The 16272-nt window shown below is 52.9% G+C and overlaps 1 protein-coding gene across 1 annotated transcript; it reads right to left on the reverse strand.

Moving 5' to 3' along the window:
• Positions 1-7560: 7560 nt before the first annotated feature.
• On the reverse strand, positions 7561-15226 carry TUBB4A (tubulin beta 4A class IVa). The gene is made up of 4 exons (XM_030807886.1): positions 14804-15226; positions 14165-14273; positions 13937-14047; positions 7561-9467 (listed from the first exon to the last, which is right to left on the reverse strand). The coding sequence occupies exons 1-4, from the start codon at positions 14858-14860 to the stop codon at positions 8410-8412; spliced, it is 1335 nt and encodes a 444-aa protein (XP_030663746.1). The 5' UTR covers positions 14861-15226; the 3' UTR covers positions 7561-8409.
• Between the last annotated feature and the right edge of the window lie 1046 nt (positions 15227-16272).

The raw sequence follows: 16272 nt of genomic DNA on the forward strand, positions 1-16272 counted from the left end.
ACGCCATTCTCCTGCCTCAGCCTCCGGAGTAGCTGGGACTACAGGTGTGTTCCACTACGCCTGGCTAATTTTTTTGTATTTTTAGTAGAGATCACCATGTTAGCCAAGGTGATCTAGATCTCCTGACCTCATAATCCACCTGCCTCGGCCTCCCAAAGTGCTGGGATTACAGGCGTGAGCTACTGTGCCCGGCCACCTGTTTTTATTTTTTTAATTGTTTTAAGAGATTGGGTCTCCCTCTCTGTGTCTCCTAGGCTGCAGTGCAGTGGTACCGTTACAGCTCAATGCGACCTCTAACTCCTCGGCTCAAGTGACCCCTCCCATTTCAGCCTCTTGAGCAACTAGGATTATAGGAACAGCCACCACACATGGTTAATTTTTTTGTTGTTGTGTTTTGAGACAGAGTTTCACTCTTGTTGCCCAGGCTGAGTGCAATGGCATGATCTTGGCTCACTGCAACCTCTGCCTCCCAGGTTCAAGCGATTCTCCTGCCTCAGCCTCCCAAGTAGCTGGGATTACAGGCACCCGTCAGCATGCCTGGCTTATTTTTGTATTTTTAGTAGAGACAGGGTTTCAGCATGTGGCCAGGCTGGTCTGGAACTCCTGACCTCAGGAGATCCACCCACCTCAGCCTCCTGAAGTGCTGGGATTACAGGTGTGAGCCACTGTGCCTAGCCTTTTTATTTTTATTTTTAATTTTTTTTAGAGACAGGGTCTCCATCTGTTGCCCTGGCTGGAGTGCAGTGGTGCGATCATAGCTCACTATAGTCTCGAACTCCTGGGCTCATGTTATCCTCCCATCCCAGCCTCCCAAGGAGCTAGGACTACAGCAATGTGCCACCACACCCAGCTAACTTATTGGAACAATTTTCATAGAGACAGGGTCTTGCTATGTTGCCTAGGGCGGCCTCAAACTCCTGGCCTCAAGAGATCTTCGTGCTTCAGCCTCCCAAAGTCCTGGGATTACAGGTGTGAGCCACAGTGCCTGGCCCAGCCAGTAGCATTTATCTTCAAATCTCTCTCACTTGCTGGGACTCCTGCTTTTGTCCTCACTTCTTCTCTGACTCTGATCCTCTGTCTCCCTCTTATAAAGACCCGTGTGATTATATTGGACCCACCCAAATAATTTGCCATAATCCTGTTATCTTAAAATCCTTAACTTTGCCAGGCGTGGTGGCTCACGCCTGTAATCCCATCACTTTGGGAGGCTGAAGCCTGAGGATCGCCTGGGGCCAGAAGTTCAAGACCAACCTGGGCAATATATCAAGATCCCGTCTCTACAAAAAATCTAAAAAATAGCTGGGTGCAGGCCAGCTTCGGTGGCTCATGCCTGTAATCCCAGCACTTTGGGAGGCTGAGGTGGGTGGATCACCTATGGTCAGCAGTTCAAGACCAGCCTGGCCAACGTGGTGAAACCCCATCTCTACTAAAAATACAGAAATTACCCGCATGTGGTGGCGCACGCCTATAATCCCAGCTACTCGGGAAGTTGAGGCAGGAGAATCGCTTGAACCTGGGAGGTGGAGGTTGCAGTGAGCTGAGATCGTGCCATGGCACTCCAGCCTGGGCGACAGAGTCAGACTCCACCTCAAAAAAAAAAAAATTAAAAATTAGCTGGGTGTGGTGGTACACGCCTGTAGTTCCGAATCAGGAGGCTGAGGTGGGAGGATTACTTAAGCCCAGAAGGTCAAGGCTGCAATAAATTGTGATCATGCCACTGCTCTCCAGGCAATAGAGTGAGACTCTGTCTCAAAAACAGACAAAAACCTACACCTGGCCGGACGCGGTTGCTTGCTCTTGTAATCCCAGCACTTTGCGAGGCCGAGGTGGGTGGATTGCTTGAGCTCGGAGATCCTCTCACCTCAGCCTCTCGAGACCAGCCTGGGTATCATGGTGAGACGCCATCTCTACAGAAAAACTAGCTGGCATGGTGACACATGCCTGTAGTCCCAGCTACTTGGGAGGCTGAGGTAGGAGGACCACTTGAGCCCAGGAGGTCGAGGCTGCAGTGAGCCATGATTGTGCTACTGCACTCCAGCTTGGGTGACAGAAGGAGACTAAAAAAACAGTTGAACCCCCCAAAGCAACTGCCTCATCAAAGTTTGGGGAAATATTAAAAACAAACAAACAAACAAAAACCAGGCTGGGTGTGGTGGCTCACACCTGATCTCAGCATTTTGGGAGGCCAAGGCGGGCCGATCACCTGAGGTCAGGAGTTTGAGACCAGCCCCTGTCCAACATGGTGAAACCCCGTCTTTACTAAAATACAAAAAAAAATTGGCCGGGCGCGGTGGCTCAGGCCGGGCGCGGTGGCTCACGCTTGTAATCCCAGCACTTTGGGAGGCCGAGGCGGGTGGATCACGAGGTCAGGAGATCGAGACCATGGTGAAACCCCATCTCTACTAAATATACAAAAAATTAGCCGGGCGTGGTGGCGGGCGCCTGTAGTCCCAGCTACTCGGAGAGGCCGAGGCAGGAGAATGGCGTGAACCCGGGAGGCGGAGCTTGCAGTGAGCCGAGATCGCGCCAGTGCACTCCAGCCTGGGCAACAGAGCGAGACTCTGTCTCAAAAATAAATAAATAAATAAATAAATAAACAAACAAACTAAACTAAAAAAAAACAAAAACAAAAACAAAGTCCGTACACTTCTGAGTAGTTAAGTGCCTTGTGCAAGGAAGGAGGTTGCTGAGTGAGGAACCCAACCCAGATCAATCCACTATACTGCTACCTAAATCCTTTGTATTGCTGGTCTACCACCCAGTGCTGTGCTGTGCTGGGCCTGCTGAAGTTGCTGTGGGCTGATGTCCATGCTGCTTCCCTCATGCCTCGTCTTACTCCTGGCTGCAGGGGGACGTAGCAAGAAGACTGGGGCTCCAGCCTGGGTGTCTGGTGGTCTAGCATAGAGTGGTGGACATTACTGCTTGGCTCTCCGCGTTTCCCCCGCTCACCTACCCTTGCCCCTGGCTCGTCTTCCTAATGCAGAGGCTACAAAAAACTCCAAACCCTACATTTCCCAGATGCCTTTGCAGCTCCGTTTCTCGATGCAGAATTGGTTCTACCAATGAGAAATGCTCATGAGAGATTTAGAAAGTGGAAGTGAGGCAGTGTGGGCGTGTGTGTATATCTTGCTGAGAAGCAGGGTTATGGAGCTATACATTTTATTTTCATGAATTTGTGTTCTTTGTTGGACCCATTTCCAGGTCATAGTTCTGGTAACTGCCTCTTCGTTCTCCACCTTTCTCCCTATACAAAGGAGCTGCTCCTTGGTAACCCAGCTCTGTGGTGTCACGAGGGTCCTACCTATTCCGGGGCTGCTCAATCTGTGGTCTTATTCACACGTCTTCAGCATCTCCTGAGAACTTGTTAAAAATGCAGAGTCTTGAGCCCCACCCCGGACCTACTTACTGAATCTGAAACTGTGAGGGGGTGGGACTGAAGAAGCTGTGCTTTAGCAAGTTGTTCTACTGATTCTTTTGCACAGTAAAATTTGAGAAGCCTACAGCCCACTCTCTCAGCGTCTTCCAGTGATTTTGCAAGCACCATCGATTCTTGTATTAAGCTCCTGTCTGCTTAATATACCTAGAATGGTCCCCACACAAAACTCCAGCTGCCCTGTCAGGATTCTAGAGTTCACCTAGCAGGGTTTGAATTCCAGCTCACTGTTTAATAGCCATGTGACCATGGGCAAGTGACTTTGTGTGGCAAATTGTAATTTATTCCTTCGTTTTTTCCTTCCTTCCTTTTTTCCTTCCCTCCTTTTTTCCTTCCTTCCTTCTTTCTTTCCTTCCTTCCTTCCTCCCTCCCTCCCTCCCTCCCTCCCTTCCTTCCTTCCTTCCTCACTGTTCTCTCCCTCCCTTCCTTTCTTCCTTCTCTCCTTCCTGTCTTCCTGTCTTCTTGCCTTCTTCTTTCCTTCCTTCCTTTCTTCTTTCCTTCCCTCCTTTCTTTTCTCTCTCTCTTTTCTTTCTTTCCTTCTTTTTTTTGAGACAGAGTCTCACTCTGTTGCCCAGGCTGAAGTGCAGTGGCACAATCTCAGCTCACTTCAACCTCTGCCTCCCAGGTTCAAGTGATTCTCTCCTGCCTCAGGCTCCTGAGTAGCTGGGATTACAGGTGCGCGCCACCATACCCAGCTAATTTTTTGTGCCTTTAGTAGAGACGGGGTTTCACTATGTTGGTCAGGCTGGTATCGAACTCCTGACCTCGTGATCCGCCCGCCTCAGCCTCTCAAAGTGCTGGGATTACAGGTATGAGCCACTGTGCCCAGCACATTCCCCTCCCCTCCCCTCCCCTCCCCTTCCCTTCCCCTCCTTTCCCTTCCCTTTCTTTTCTCCCACAGTGTCTCACTCTGTCACCCAGGCTGTAGTGCAGTGGTGCAATTACAGCTCAGCTCACTGCAGCCTTGACCTCCTTGGCCTGGGTGATTCTCCCACCTTGGTCTGCTGAGTAGCTGGGGCTACAGGTGTGCACCACCACAGCCAGTTATTATTATTATTATTATTATTTTGTATTTTTTGTAAAGACAGGATTTTGCCATGTTGCCCAAGCTGGACTCAAACTCCTGGACTCAAGTAATCTGCTCGCCTTGGCCTCCCAAAATTTTGGGATTACAGGAGTGAGCCACCGCACCTGGCCAAAAAGTTGTAATTTCTAAAGATGGCCATGGCTCTATTACTCACCCTACGTGCTCTTCTAGAATCTTGCCACTCTACCATCAAGAGCTGGAGTGTGGGTTGGGCGTGGTAGAACATGCCTGTAATCCCAGCACTTTGGGAGGCCAAGGCGGGTGGATCACCTGAGGTCAGGAGTTTGAGACCAGCTTAGTCAACATGGTGAAACCCCATCTCTACTAAAAATACAAAAATTAGCTGGATGTGGTGGTGGGTGCCTGTAATCCCAGCTACTCAGGAGGCTGAGGCAAGATAATTGCTTGAGGCCAGGAGGCGGATGTTGCAGTGAACCAAGATCATGCCATTGTACTCTAGCCTGGGCGACAAGGGTGAAACTCTAACGAAACAAAACAAAACAAAACAAAACAAAACAAAACAAAACGAAACAAAAGAGCTGGAGGATGGACCAAGTGTGGTGGCTCATGCCTGTAATCCTAGCACTTTGGGAGGCTGAGGCAGGAGACTAGCCTGGGTGACATAGTGAGACCCTATCTCTAATCTCTACTAACAATACAAAAAAATTAGCCAGATGTGGTGGCATGTGCCTGTAGTCCTAGTTACTCTGGAGGCTGAGGTGGGAGGATTGCTTGAGCCCAGGAGTTTGAGGTTTCAACGAACCATGATCACATCACTGCACTCTATCCTGGGTGACAGAGTGAGATCCTGTCTCGAAAAGAGCTGACGTCTGTACTTCATCCCCCTGAATCTGAAAAATGCTTAGTGACTGCCTTGATGGTGAGTCCTGAATAAGTGACACTGTATGACTTCTGAAGTTAGGTCATAAAAATGCAATCCATTTTTCTTTTGCATTTACTTCTGTCCTGCTCTCTTGGGGTGTTTGCTCTGGGGGAACCTGGCAGCCATGTTGTGAGGAAGCCCAAGGGGACTATGGAGAGACCCACATAGAGAGACACTAAGATCTTTGTTCTCCTTACTCCTGCTGAGCCCCTAGCTGATAATTGGCACCACCTGGCCAGTCAGTTGTGAGCCACCTTGGAAGTAGATCCCTCTGCGTCCGGCTAAGATGCTCTGGCTGATGTCATAAGGAGCCTAAATGAACTGCCTTGCCAATCCTTGCTCAAATTACAGATTTGGGAGCAAAATAAATACCTGTTTTTGTCTTAAGCCACTAAGTTTTGGGGGATTGTTTGTTACACAGCAAAAGCTAACTGATAACTCTTTTCTCTCTCTAAACTTTGGCTTGGAAGGGGATAGAAGCTTAGGCCTTCCAGAGTTGGTGTGAGGCTTGCATGAAATGAGGCATGAGTTAGGCACACGGAAAAGCTTCATGTGGGTGAGCTGTGTTGTTACTGTGGCAAGATTGCCACTTGGGTGCCAGCTCAGGCTGCCATCTTCCTGGCACCCTTCCCTAGAGGTTCCCCTTCCTGCCTTCCATATTTGCAAGGTGCCGCACAGAGAACAGCAGCACCTCTGCCACCAAGCACCCACTCTGTGCCCCTGAGACCTCCACAAATCCTCACCAACAATTCTGAGGTGGATGTGTCAGAGATGTGTGAACCAGAACAACTCCTTGAATAGGAGCTGGGTAAACTGAGGCTGAGACCTGAGACCTACTGGGCTGCATTCCCAGATGGTTAAGGCATTCTAAGTCACAGGATGAGATCGGCATAAAATACAGGTCATAAAGACCTTACTGATAAAACAGGTTGCAGTAGGCCGGGTGCAGTGGCTCACGCCTGTAATCCCAGCACTTTGGGAGGCTGAGGCGGGCGGATCACGAGGTCAGGAGATCGAGACCATCCTGGCTAACACGGTGAAACCCCGTCTCTACTAAAAACACAAAAAAATTAGCCAGGCATGGTGGCGGGCGCCTGTAGTCCCAGCTACTTGGGAGGCTGAGGCAGGAGAATGGCGTGCACCTGGGAGGCGGAGCTTGCAGTGAGCAGAGATCACGCCACTGCACTCCAACCTTGGCGACAGAGTGAGATTCCATCTCAAAAAAAAAAAAACAAAACAAACAAACAAACAAAAAAACAGGTTGCAGGAAAGAGGCTGGTCAAAACTCATCAAAACCAAGATGATGATGAGAGTGACCTCTGGGCGTCCTCACTGCTACACTCCCACCAGTGACATGACAGTTTACAGATGCCATGGCAGCGTCAGGAAGTTACCCTCTATGCTCTAAAAAGGGGAGGCATGAATAATCCACCCCTTGTCTAGCATATCATCAAGAAATAACCATAAAAATGGGCAACCAGCAGCCCTTGGCCTATGGAGTAGCCATTCTTTTTTTTTTTTTTTTTGATACAGAGTCTTGCTTGGTCCCCGAGGCTGGAGTGTAGTGGCGCCATCTTGGCTCGCTGCAACCTCTGCCTCCCAGGTTCAACTGATTTTCCTGCTTCAGCCTCCCAAGTAGCTGTAACTATAGGCGCACACCACCACGCCCAGCTGATTTTTGTATTTTTAGTAGAGATGGGGTTTAGCCATGTTGACTAGGCTGGTCTCTCCTGGACTCGGGAGATCCACCCGCCTCGGCCTCCCAAAGTGTTGGGATTACAGGTGTGAGCCACCGTGCCCAGCCCCTTTACTTTCTGAATAAACATGCTTTTACTTTATGGACTTGCCCTGAATTCTTTCTTGAGATCCAAGAACCCTCTCTTGGGGTCTGGATTGGGATCCCATTCCTATAACAGTTGTGGGGGGATCCTGGGGGAAAACATAAGATCCCATTCTATAGGTGGGGAGACCGAGGCTCAGAGAGGGCAAATGGCTTAGTCAAAACCTCAGGGATAGTGGGTGGCCTAGCCTGGCCCGTCTGATCCCTCCCCAGCACGCCCCCCACCCAGAGATGAGATGTCATCGGTACCCTCCTCTATCCTCTAGAGAAAAGCCCGCACTTGCTGTAAGAGAAGAAAGAGGAATTCGGCAGAAACATCCAGGACAACAATTAATTTATTTATTGAGGGTGAGGCAGGGAAGTGGGGAGGGAGGGCAGGGGTGACCTCTCTTTCTCACAGGCACCAGGCCTTATTTCTCTCCCAGATAAGCTAAGGTCGGCAGGAGCTGAGGGTAGTGAGGCAGGGAGGATGCATGGGGCCTGTGGGAGCCAGAGAGAAGCTGGGGTCAGAGGTAGGAGCTGACACTGTAGGGGGTGTGAAAGGTGAGGGAAGGTCAAAGGTGAACTGCAGCTCGGAGGGAGGGGTCCAGTGTAAACCAGGACTTTCAGGTATAGAAGTAAAATGGGACTCGCAGAGGGTGAAAGAGAAGTTGGAGTCAGAGGGGATCCAGAGATCAAAGAGAAATTGGGGTCAGAGGTAGGAGCTGGGGCTCAGGTGGAGGGTTAAAGGTGAGGCAAGGTCAGAAGTGAAGTGCAGCTCAGAGGGAGGGGTCAAACATAAACCAGGACTTATAGGTCTAGAGGTAAAATGGGATTCATGGGGAGCAGGGGTCAAAGGTGAAGGAAGGTCCGCAAAGTTAAAGGTGCGGTTTCCGGAGTCAGAAGGGGTGAAGCGGGGCTCCTCCTGGGAGATGTCAAGGTTGGAAGAGCTCAAGGGGGTCAAAGATAAATTAGGGCTCAAAGGTCAAAGGGGAGCCAGGGTTGGAGACGAAGTAGCCAGAGGTAAAGCGAGCTCCAAAGGTATTGTTAGGGTCAGGGCCAAGTCTTAGGGTCAGGGGGGAGTCAGCCTTGGAGAGAAAGCGGGGCTCTAGGGGTCAGAGATGGGGGGCTTAGAGGGTCAAAGATCAGAAGCCTCGAGGGGACTGATGGGAAGCGATGGGAGCAGCCTAGGCCACCTCCTCCTCCGCCTCCTCCTCGAACTCGCCCTCCTCAGCTGTGGCGTCCTGGTACTGCTGGTACTCAGATACCAGGTCATTCATGTTGCTCTCGGCCTCGGTGAACTCCATCTCGTCCATGCCCTCGCCCGTGTACCAGTGCAAGAAGGCCTTGCGCCGGAACATGGCCGTGAACTGCTCGGAGATGCGCTTGAACAGCTCCTGGATGGCCGTGCTGTTGCCGATGAAGGTCGCGGCCATCTTCAGGCCGCGGGGTGGGATGTCACACACGGCGGTCTTCACGTTGTTGGGGATCCACTCCACGAAGTAGCTGCTATTCTTGCTCTGCACACTCAGCATCTGCTCGTCCACCTCCTTCATGGACATGCGGCCCCGGAACACGGCGGCCACGGTCAGGTAGCGGCCGTGGCGCGGGTCGCACGCAGCCATCATGTTCTTGGCGTCGAACATCTGCTGGGTGAGCTCGGGCACCGTCAGGGCCCGGTACTGCTGGCTGCCCCGGCTGGTCAGGGGTGCGAAGCCGGGCATGAAGAAGTGCAGGCGAGGAAAGGGGACCATGTTGACGGCCAGCTTGCGCAGGTCGGCGTTCAGCTGGCCCGGGAAACGCAGGCAGGTGGTGACCCCGCTCATGGTGGCCGACACCAGGTGGTTGAGGTCCCCGTAGGTGGGGGTGGTCAGCTTGAGGGTGCGGAAACAGATGTCGTAAAGTGCCTCGTTGTCGATGCAGTAGGTCTCATCTGTATTCTCCACCAGCTGGTGCACAGACAGAGTGGCGTTGTAGGGCTCCACCACCGTGTCTGACACTTTGGGCGAGGGCACCACGCTGAAGGTGTTCATGATGCGGTCTGGGAACTCCTCTCGGATCTTACTGATGAGCAGCGTGCCCATCCCGGACCCCGTGCCACCCCCCAGCGAGTGGGTCAGCTGGAAGCCCTGAAGGCAGTCGCAGCTCTCGGCCTCCTTCCGGACTACGTCCAGGACAGCGTCCACCAGCTCTGCGCCCTCCGTGTAGTGCCCCTTTGCCCAGTTGTTGCCGGCTCCGGATTGGCCTGGAGAGGGAAGGAGAGGGGACACACAGGCAGTTATGGGGAGCCCCAACCCTCGACCCTGTCTCTCCACCACCTGGAGGGCCTCTAGTAGTTGAATAATAGTAACTATCAAAAATAATAACAATTAGCCAGGTGTAGTGGCAGGCGATTGTAGTCCCTGGCTACTCAGGAGCCTGAGGCAAGAGAATCGCTTGAACCTGGGAGGAGGAGGCTGCAGTGAGCCAAGATTGAGCCACTGCACTCCAGCCTGGGCGACGGAGTGAGACTCCATCTCAAAAACACACACACACACAAAACACTCCCCCGCTCCCCGCCCCCCCACCAAAAAAAAACCAAGACTGGGCACTGTGGCTCATGCCTGTAACCCCAACACTTAGGGAGGCCGAGGTGGGAGGATTGCTGGAGCCCAGCAGTTCAAGACTAGCCTGGGCAATTTAGTGAGGCCATGTCTCTACAAAAAAAAAAAAAAAAAAAAAAAAAAAAAATATATATATATAATATATATATATATAATATATATATATAGGGGGGGGGGGGGGGGGGGGATATAATAAAAAAAAAAAAAAAAAAATATATATATATATATATTATATAAATTAGCCAGTCATGGTGGTGGCATGCCTGTAGTACCAGTTACTAGGGAGGCTCAGGTGGGAGATTGCTTGAGCCCAGGAGTGGGAGGCTGCAGTGAGCTATGATCACACCATTGCAGCCTGGGAGACAGAGCAAGACCCTGTTTCTGAAACAAATAAAAAAAAAAAAAAAAAAAAAATAAATAGCAAGGTCTTGGTATGTTGCCCAGGCTGGAGTACAGAGGTGCAATCATGGCTCACTGCAGCCTTGACCTCCCAGGTTCAAGTGATCCTCCTGCCCCAGCCTTTTGAGTAGCTGGGACTACAGGCTTATGCTACCAGATCTGGCTAATTTTTGTATTTTTTTTTGTAGAGATGGGGTTTCGTCATGTTGCCCAGGCTGGTCTCGAACTCCTGAGCTGGAGCAATCCACCTGCCTTGGCCTCCCAAAGTGTTGGGATTACAGGCGTGAGCCACCATGCTTGGCTTGTGTTGTCTTGTTAATCATGTTTATTGTCTGTAAGCTCACTGTGGAATGCAAGTTCCTGGAGGAAAATAATCAGTATTAGAATATAGGCCAGGTGCGGTGGCTCACGCCTGTAATCCCAGCACTTTGGGAGGCCGAGGCAGGCAGATCGCGAGGTTAGGAGATCGAGACCATCCTGGCTAACATGGTGAAACCGCGTCTCTACTAAAAATAGAAAAATTTAGCCAGGCGAGGTGGTGGGTGCCTGTAGTCCCAGCTACTCGGGAGGCTGAGGCAGAATGGCGTGAACCCGGGAGGTGGAGCTTGCAGTGAGCCAAGATCGCACCACTACGCTCCAGCCTGTGCGACAGAGTGAGACTTTGTCTTAAAAAAAAAAAAAAAAAAGAATAAAAAAAATATATTGGCTGGTATTACTGTGAACAGCTAACATTTTCTTTCACCCTTCGTCTGTCTCCACCTTGGATCAGCTCCAGCATCACCCCCCTAAGTTCAGTTCCCTCTGTCCTGGTCCCCTGGCTCCTACCCTCATCACCCAGTCTGTCCTCTCCACAGTACCCACAAGAGGACACCTGAGAGACGTAAGTCAGGTCCCATCCCTCCTCTGCCTACAGCCCTCCATGGCTCCCACCTGCCGTGGGGTCAAAGCCCAAATCCTCCCTGCAGACCACAAGGCCCTGCCGGACCTGCCCCATCCCCTCCCTCACTCTGCTTCAGCCACAGTTGTTACTCCAGCTTTCCAGGTGTGGTCCTGCCCTGGGGCCTTTGCACTAGTTGCTGCGGCTGCTTAGAATGCTTCCCCCCAGGTATTCACGTGACTTTTTCCTCACTTACTTCAGGCTCAATGCCACATCCTCAGAGAAGCCACCTCTGGTCACCCCCACCCTCCTCCTCCCGAGCCTGGTGGTTTAGACTCCACATTCTCAGGACTGACAAGACAAACTGTGTGACCTTGGACAAGTGACTTCCCCTTTCTGATCTGTTGGAAGATTTCAAAACATAATGATGCAGTTTTGTGGCTGTGGCCCATAATAGGTCCTTGGGAAATGGCTGGGTGAAATCAAGATGAAATGAGATTGGCCAAATGGTGTGAGTGATTTCAGGAGGACCACAGAGGGCTTGCAGTTGGGCCGAGAGATTCTATGGCCTCTGGGTGGCCAGGGGGTGGGAGGAGCATTAAAAGTGTGGGCTCAGAGCCGGCGCAGTTGCTCATGCCTGTAATCCCAGCACTTTGGGAAGCAGAGGCAGACAGATCACCTGAGGTCAGGAGTTTGAGACCAGCCTGGCCAACATGGCGAACCCCCATCTCTATTAAAAATACAAAAAATTAGCAAGGTATGGTGGCGCGTGCCTGTAGTCCCAGCTACTCGGGAGGCTGAGACAGGAGAATCGCTTGAATCCGGGAGGTGGAGGTTGTGTCACTGCATTCCAGCCTGGGCAACGGAGACTGGAGTGAGACCCTCTGGCTCCTGACAGCCCCAGTGGCTTATGGTGTGACTTTCTGCATGTGACCTAAGGTCTCTGTGCCTCTGTTTTCTCACCTGTAAAATGGAAGTAAGAGGCGAGTTGCAGAAAAGATTCAGAGGTAAGACAGGTCCTGCATTTAGCACATCTTAGATGCTGGGAGTATCGGAGATGGGTGGAGCCAGGGCCTGAGGCCAGGGTGGGGACATGCACCAGCTGGAACCAGGAAAGCTTTCCCGGAAGGATTGTCCCAGAGTGTGGACTCCCCACAATCTTCACATATGCCATTCCCTCTGTCTTAAACATCTTTCCTCCCTTCAATGCCCTTTGGCTAGTTCAAATCCTACTCACATTCTAGACTGCAGATAGTAATCAAAACAACGACACATGCTTATTTACCTCTTTCTCTGTGTCAGGCATTGTTCTAAACTCTTTACACATATTCATGACTTTAAACCTCATAATTTTTTTTTTTTTTTGGAGACGAAGTTTCGCTCCTGTTGCCCAGGCTGGAGTGCAGTGTCATGATCTCGGCTCACCACAACCTCTGCCTCCTGTGTTCAAGCAATTCTCCTGCCTCAGCCTCCTGAGTAGCTGGGATTACAGGCATGCGCCACCACGCCTGGTTAATTTTTTATTTTTAGTAGAGACGGGGTTTCTCCACGTTAGTCAGGCTGGTCTCAAACTCCCGACCTCAGGTGATCCACCTGCATCGGCCTCCCAAAGTGCTGGGATTATAGGTGTGAGCCACTGTGCCCGCCCTAAGCCTCACAATTCTAATAGTTAGCATTTTAGAATCCCTGTTTTATTTTATCTTTTTTAGAGATGGGGTCTCATGCCATCGCTCAGGCTGGAGTGCAGTGGCACCATCATAGCTCATGGCAGCCTCAACCTCCCAGGCTCAAGTGATTCTCCTACCTTAGCCTCACGAGTAGCTGTGACTACAGGTGCACGCCACCTCACTCAGCTAATTAAAAATTTTTTCTTTTTGTGGAGACAGAGTCTCACCACGGTGTCCAGGCTGGTCTCGAACTCCTGACCTCAAGCTCTCTTCCTGACTCAGCCTCCCAAAGTCCTGGGTTTACAGGCATGAGCCACCATGCCCAGTGAAATCCCTGTTTTAAAGACGAGGAGGCCGGGCAAGGTGGCTCATGCTTGTAATCCAGCACTTCGGGAACTGAGTTGGGTGGATCATCCAGGAGTTTGAGACTAGCCTGGGCAACATAGAGAGACCCGCCTCTCTACAAAGAAAATGAAAAAATCAGCTGGGTGTGGTGGTGCATGCCTGTAGTTCCAGCTACTTGGGAGACTGAGGCAAGAGGATCACGTGTGCCCGGAGGTGGAGGCGGCAGTGAGCGGTGATCATGCCACTGCACTCCAGCCTGGGTGACAGCAGGACAGACAGACCCTGTCTGAAAAACAAAAAAAAGAGGATTTTGAGGCCCAGAAAGGCTGAGGAGCCCATCCTAAGTTATCCAACTGAATCAACCCCTGGCCGAGCTTTACTTATTTATCTTCTTTGTGGCCTATCACCTTCTACCAGAATGTGAGCTGCACTGGGGCAGAGAGGGGACTCCGGCTGTTTGATTCTTCCCTGCATCTCCAGCTTCTAGAACAGGGCCTGGTATGCAGTGAGTGCTCACTGTTGAATGCATGAAGTGGCAGAATTGGGATGTGCACCCAGGCAGTCTGGTTCCGGTTCAGACCGTTTAATTAAAATGCCACCTCCTCCAGGAAGACTTCCCTGAATCCCTGTCTGTATCCGCCCTCCTCAGGGCTCTCACAGTGGCCTGAGCATCCCCCCATCACAGCCCTGGATGCAGGGCTGGTGCCTAGTGCCCTGTCCACCCCGTCTCCGGTCTGTGGGCCCCGGTGGTGGCTGTTGACTCTGTGGTGTTAGCAGGAATAAGGAGGTTTTCCAGCCTCTGGCTCCCTGCTGGGGGACTCACCAAACACGAAGTTGTCCGGCCGAAAGATCTGACCGAAGGGGCCGGAACGGACAGAGTCCATGGTGCCGGGTTCCAGGTCCACCAGCACCGCTCTGGGGACATAATTTCCTCCTGCAGGGAAACAGATGGAGGGCAGTTTGGTGCGTGCCAGGAACCACAGGCGCCCGGTAGCATCCTGTTCCCTCCCAGCTGCCCCTCCCCACCTGGAAGGTGCCTCCTTCGCCCTACCTGTGGCCTCGTTGTAGTACACGTTGATCCTCTCCAGTTGCAGGTCACTGTCCCCATGGTATGTGCCTGTGGGGTCGATGCCATGTTCGTCACTGATAACCTCCCAAAACTAGAGAGAGAGGTGGTCGCAAGAGTTGAGAGAGGGGAAGCCGGTGGCCAAGCCAAGGACTCCCCCCAGCCCCAACTACCTCCCTAGCTGCCACCTCTCCCTCAGCAAGGTGAACGGGGGACCTAGAGGCATGGTGTCGGGGCGAGGATGAGGCAGCAAGAAGGAGCGGTGGGGGCGGGGTGCAGCCGAGTCAGCACCCAGCGGGGCCGGCTGGTGCCAGCGCACCCAGGCTGCAGCCTGGGGGAGGCATGGGGGCTCTTTGTGCGTGAGGAGGGGACAGTGGCCCAGCTGTGGGCCCAGCTGTGACAGGCGGACAGAAGGCTGGCTCCCACTCTCCGCAGCCTCTTTGTTCCCAGCCTGGCCCTGCCACCCCCACCCTGCGACCCTTCCCCCAAGGCCCCTGGGGCGCGCTGGCCTCCTGGGGACCTCATTCCTCTCCAAAGGCTCCCACGTTGGGGGTGCTCCGGGGACCGACCCCGCGCTGCTCCCCGGGGCCGCCGCTGCCTCCCCGGGCCCCGTCCCCCAAGCACCTTGGCCCCGATCTGGTTGCCGCACTGGCCGGCCTGCAGGTGCACGATCTCCCGCATGGCGGTGGCGCTGAGGGTGGACGCGGCGGCGGTGGCGCGAGCGCGGGGAGCTGCGGCGGCGGCGCGGGTGGAAGATGCGGCGGAGACGGCGGAGCACGGTCCCTGCGCCCCCGGGAGCCGCTATATGAGCGGGCGGGGCACGCGTCACGGCCGGTCACCCTCCCGCTCCGCCCCTTGGTCCCGCCCCGGGATGATGGAGGGGGCTGGGGTGGGGGGAGGTGGTGCAGGGACCTCCCTCCCCAGGGGCCTCCCAGAGACGTCCAGGACCTCACGTGCTCCGACTCCTGCCTTGGGGGTGAGGCCCCTTAGGGAGCCACCAGTGCCGTCTTCTCGGTCCCAGCCCCCAGCCAGGCTTGGCCACCCGCAGAAATTGGGCGGAGGAAGGGAGGGGATCGCCTGGTAAACAGGCATATGAGAAGTCCTGCCCCTCCCCCTTAGCCTCCACCCTCCCGCCCCAGGCCTTGCCTCAGTTTCTCGGTCCGCAGCCCCCCTTCTCATTCTATTTAGACCGCATTCGCCAGAATCCTTGCAGTAACCGCGAGCCCTCCCAGTGGGCTGGGGGCTCCGGAGCAGCGATCTGGTTTGCGGGTGGGGGCGGTAGGTTCCCGGAGGGCTTGTCCTGAAGCTGCATAGTAAAACCACGATTTTCCTCCCATGATTGGGTGCAGATGCTGGTGGGCTCCCCTGGTACACCTCTACTGGGCATTGAGCTCGTCACAGGTGGGGTCACCCCCAGCCTGGCCTAAGGAGGAGAGTGGAGGAGTAAGACAGCTGGGTTTATATTGGGAGGGGGACAGTGAGTCCCCAGGGCTGCCTCGCTTTCCCAAAATAACACCCCTCCTCTCTAGTATTGTAATTTATCTTTATCTATATCCTTTTTTTTTTTTTTTTTTTTTGAGACAGAGTTTCGCTGTTGGTGCCCAGGCTGGAGTGCAATGGCGCAATGGCGCAATCACGGCTCACTACAACCTCAGCTTTCCAGGTTCAAGCAACTCTCCTGCCTCAGCCTCCCGAGTAGCTGGGATTACAGGCATGTGCCACCATGCCCGGCTAATTTTTTTGTATTTTTAGTAGAGACAAACTTTCTCCATGTTGCTCAGGCTGATCTCAGACTCCTGACTTCAGGCCATCTGCCCACCTCCACCTCCCAAAGTGCTGGGATTACAGGCGTGAGCCTCCCAAGTACCTGGGACTGCAGGTGCATGCCATCACGCCTGGCTAATTTTCAAGATTTTTTGTAGAGACAAGGTCACGCTATGTTGTCCAGGCTGCTCTCCAACTCCTGAGCTCAAGAGATCCTCCCGCCTCGGCCTCCCAAAGTGCTGAGATTCCAGGCATGAGCTGCTGCGCCCAGCTCAGTATTATAATTTATTACACACCATCTCCCCTGCCTCTGCGTTTCCTGTAGCGTT

This window comes from Nomascus leucogenys, unplaced genomic scaffold, assembly GCF_006542625.1.
Source record: "Nomascus leucogenys isolate Asia unplaced genomic scaffold, Asia_NLE_v1 Super-Scaffold_241, whole genome shotgun sequence".
In the NCBI taxonomy this organism is placed as follows: domain Eukaryota; kingdom Metazoa; phylum Chordata; class Mammalia; order Primates; family Hylobatidae; genus Nomascus; species Nomascus leucogenys.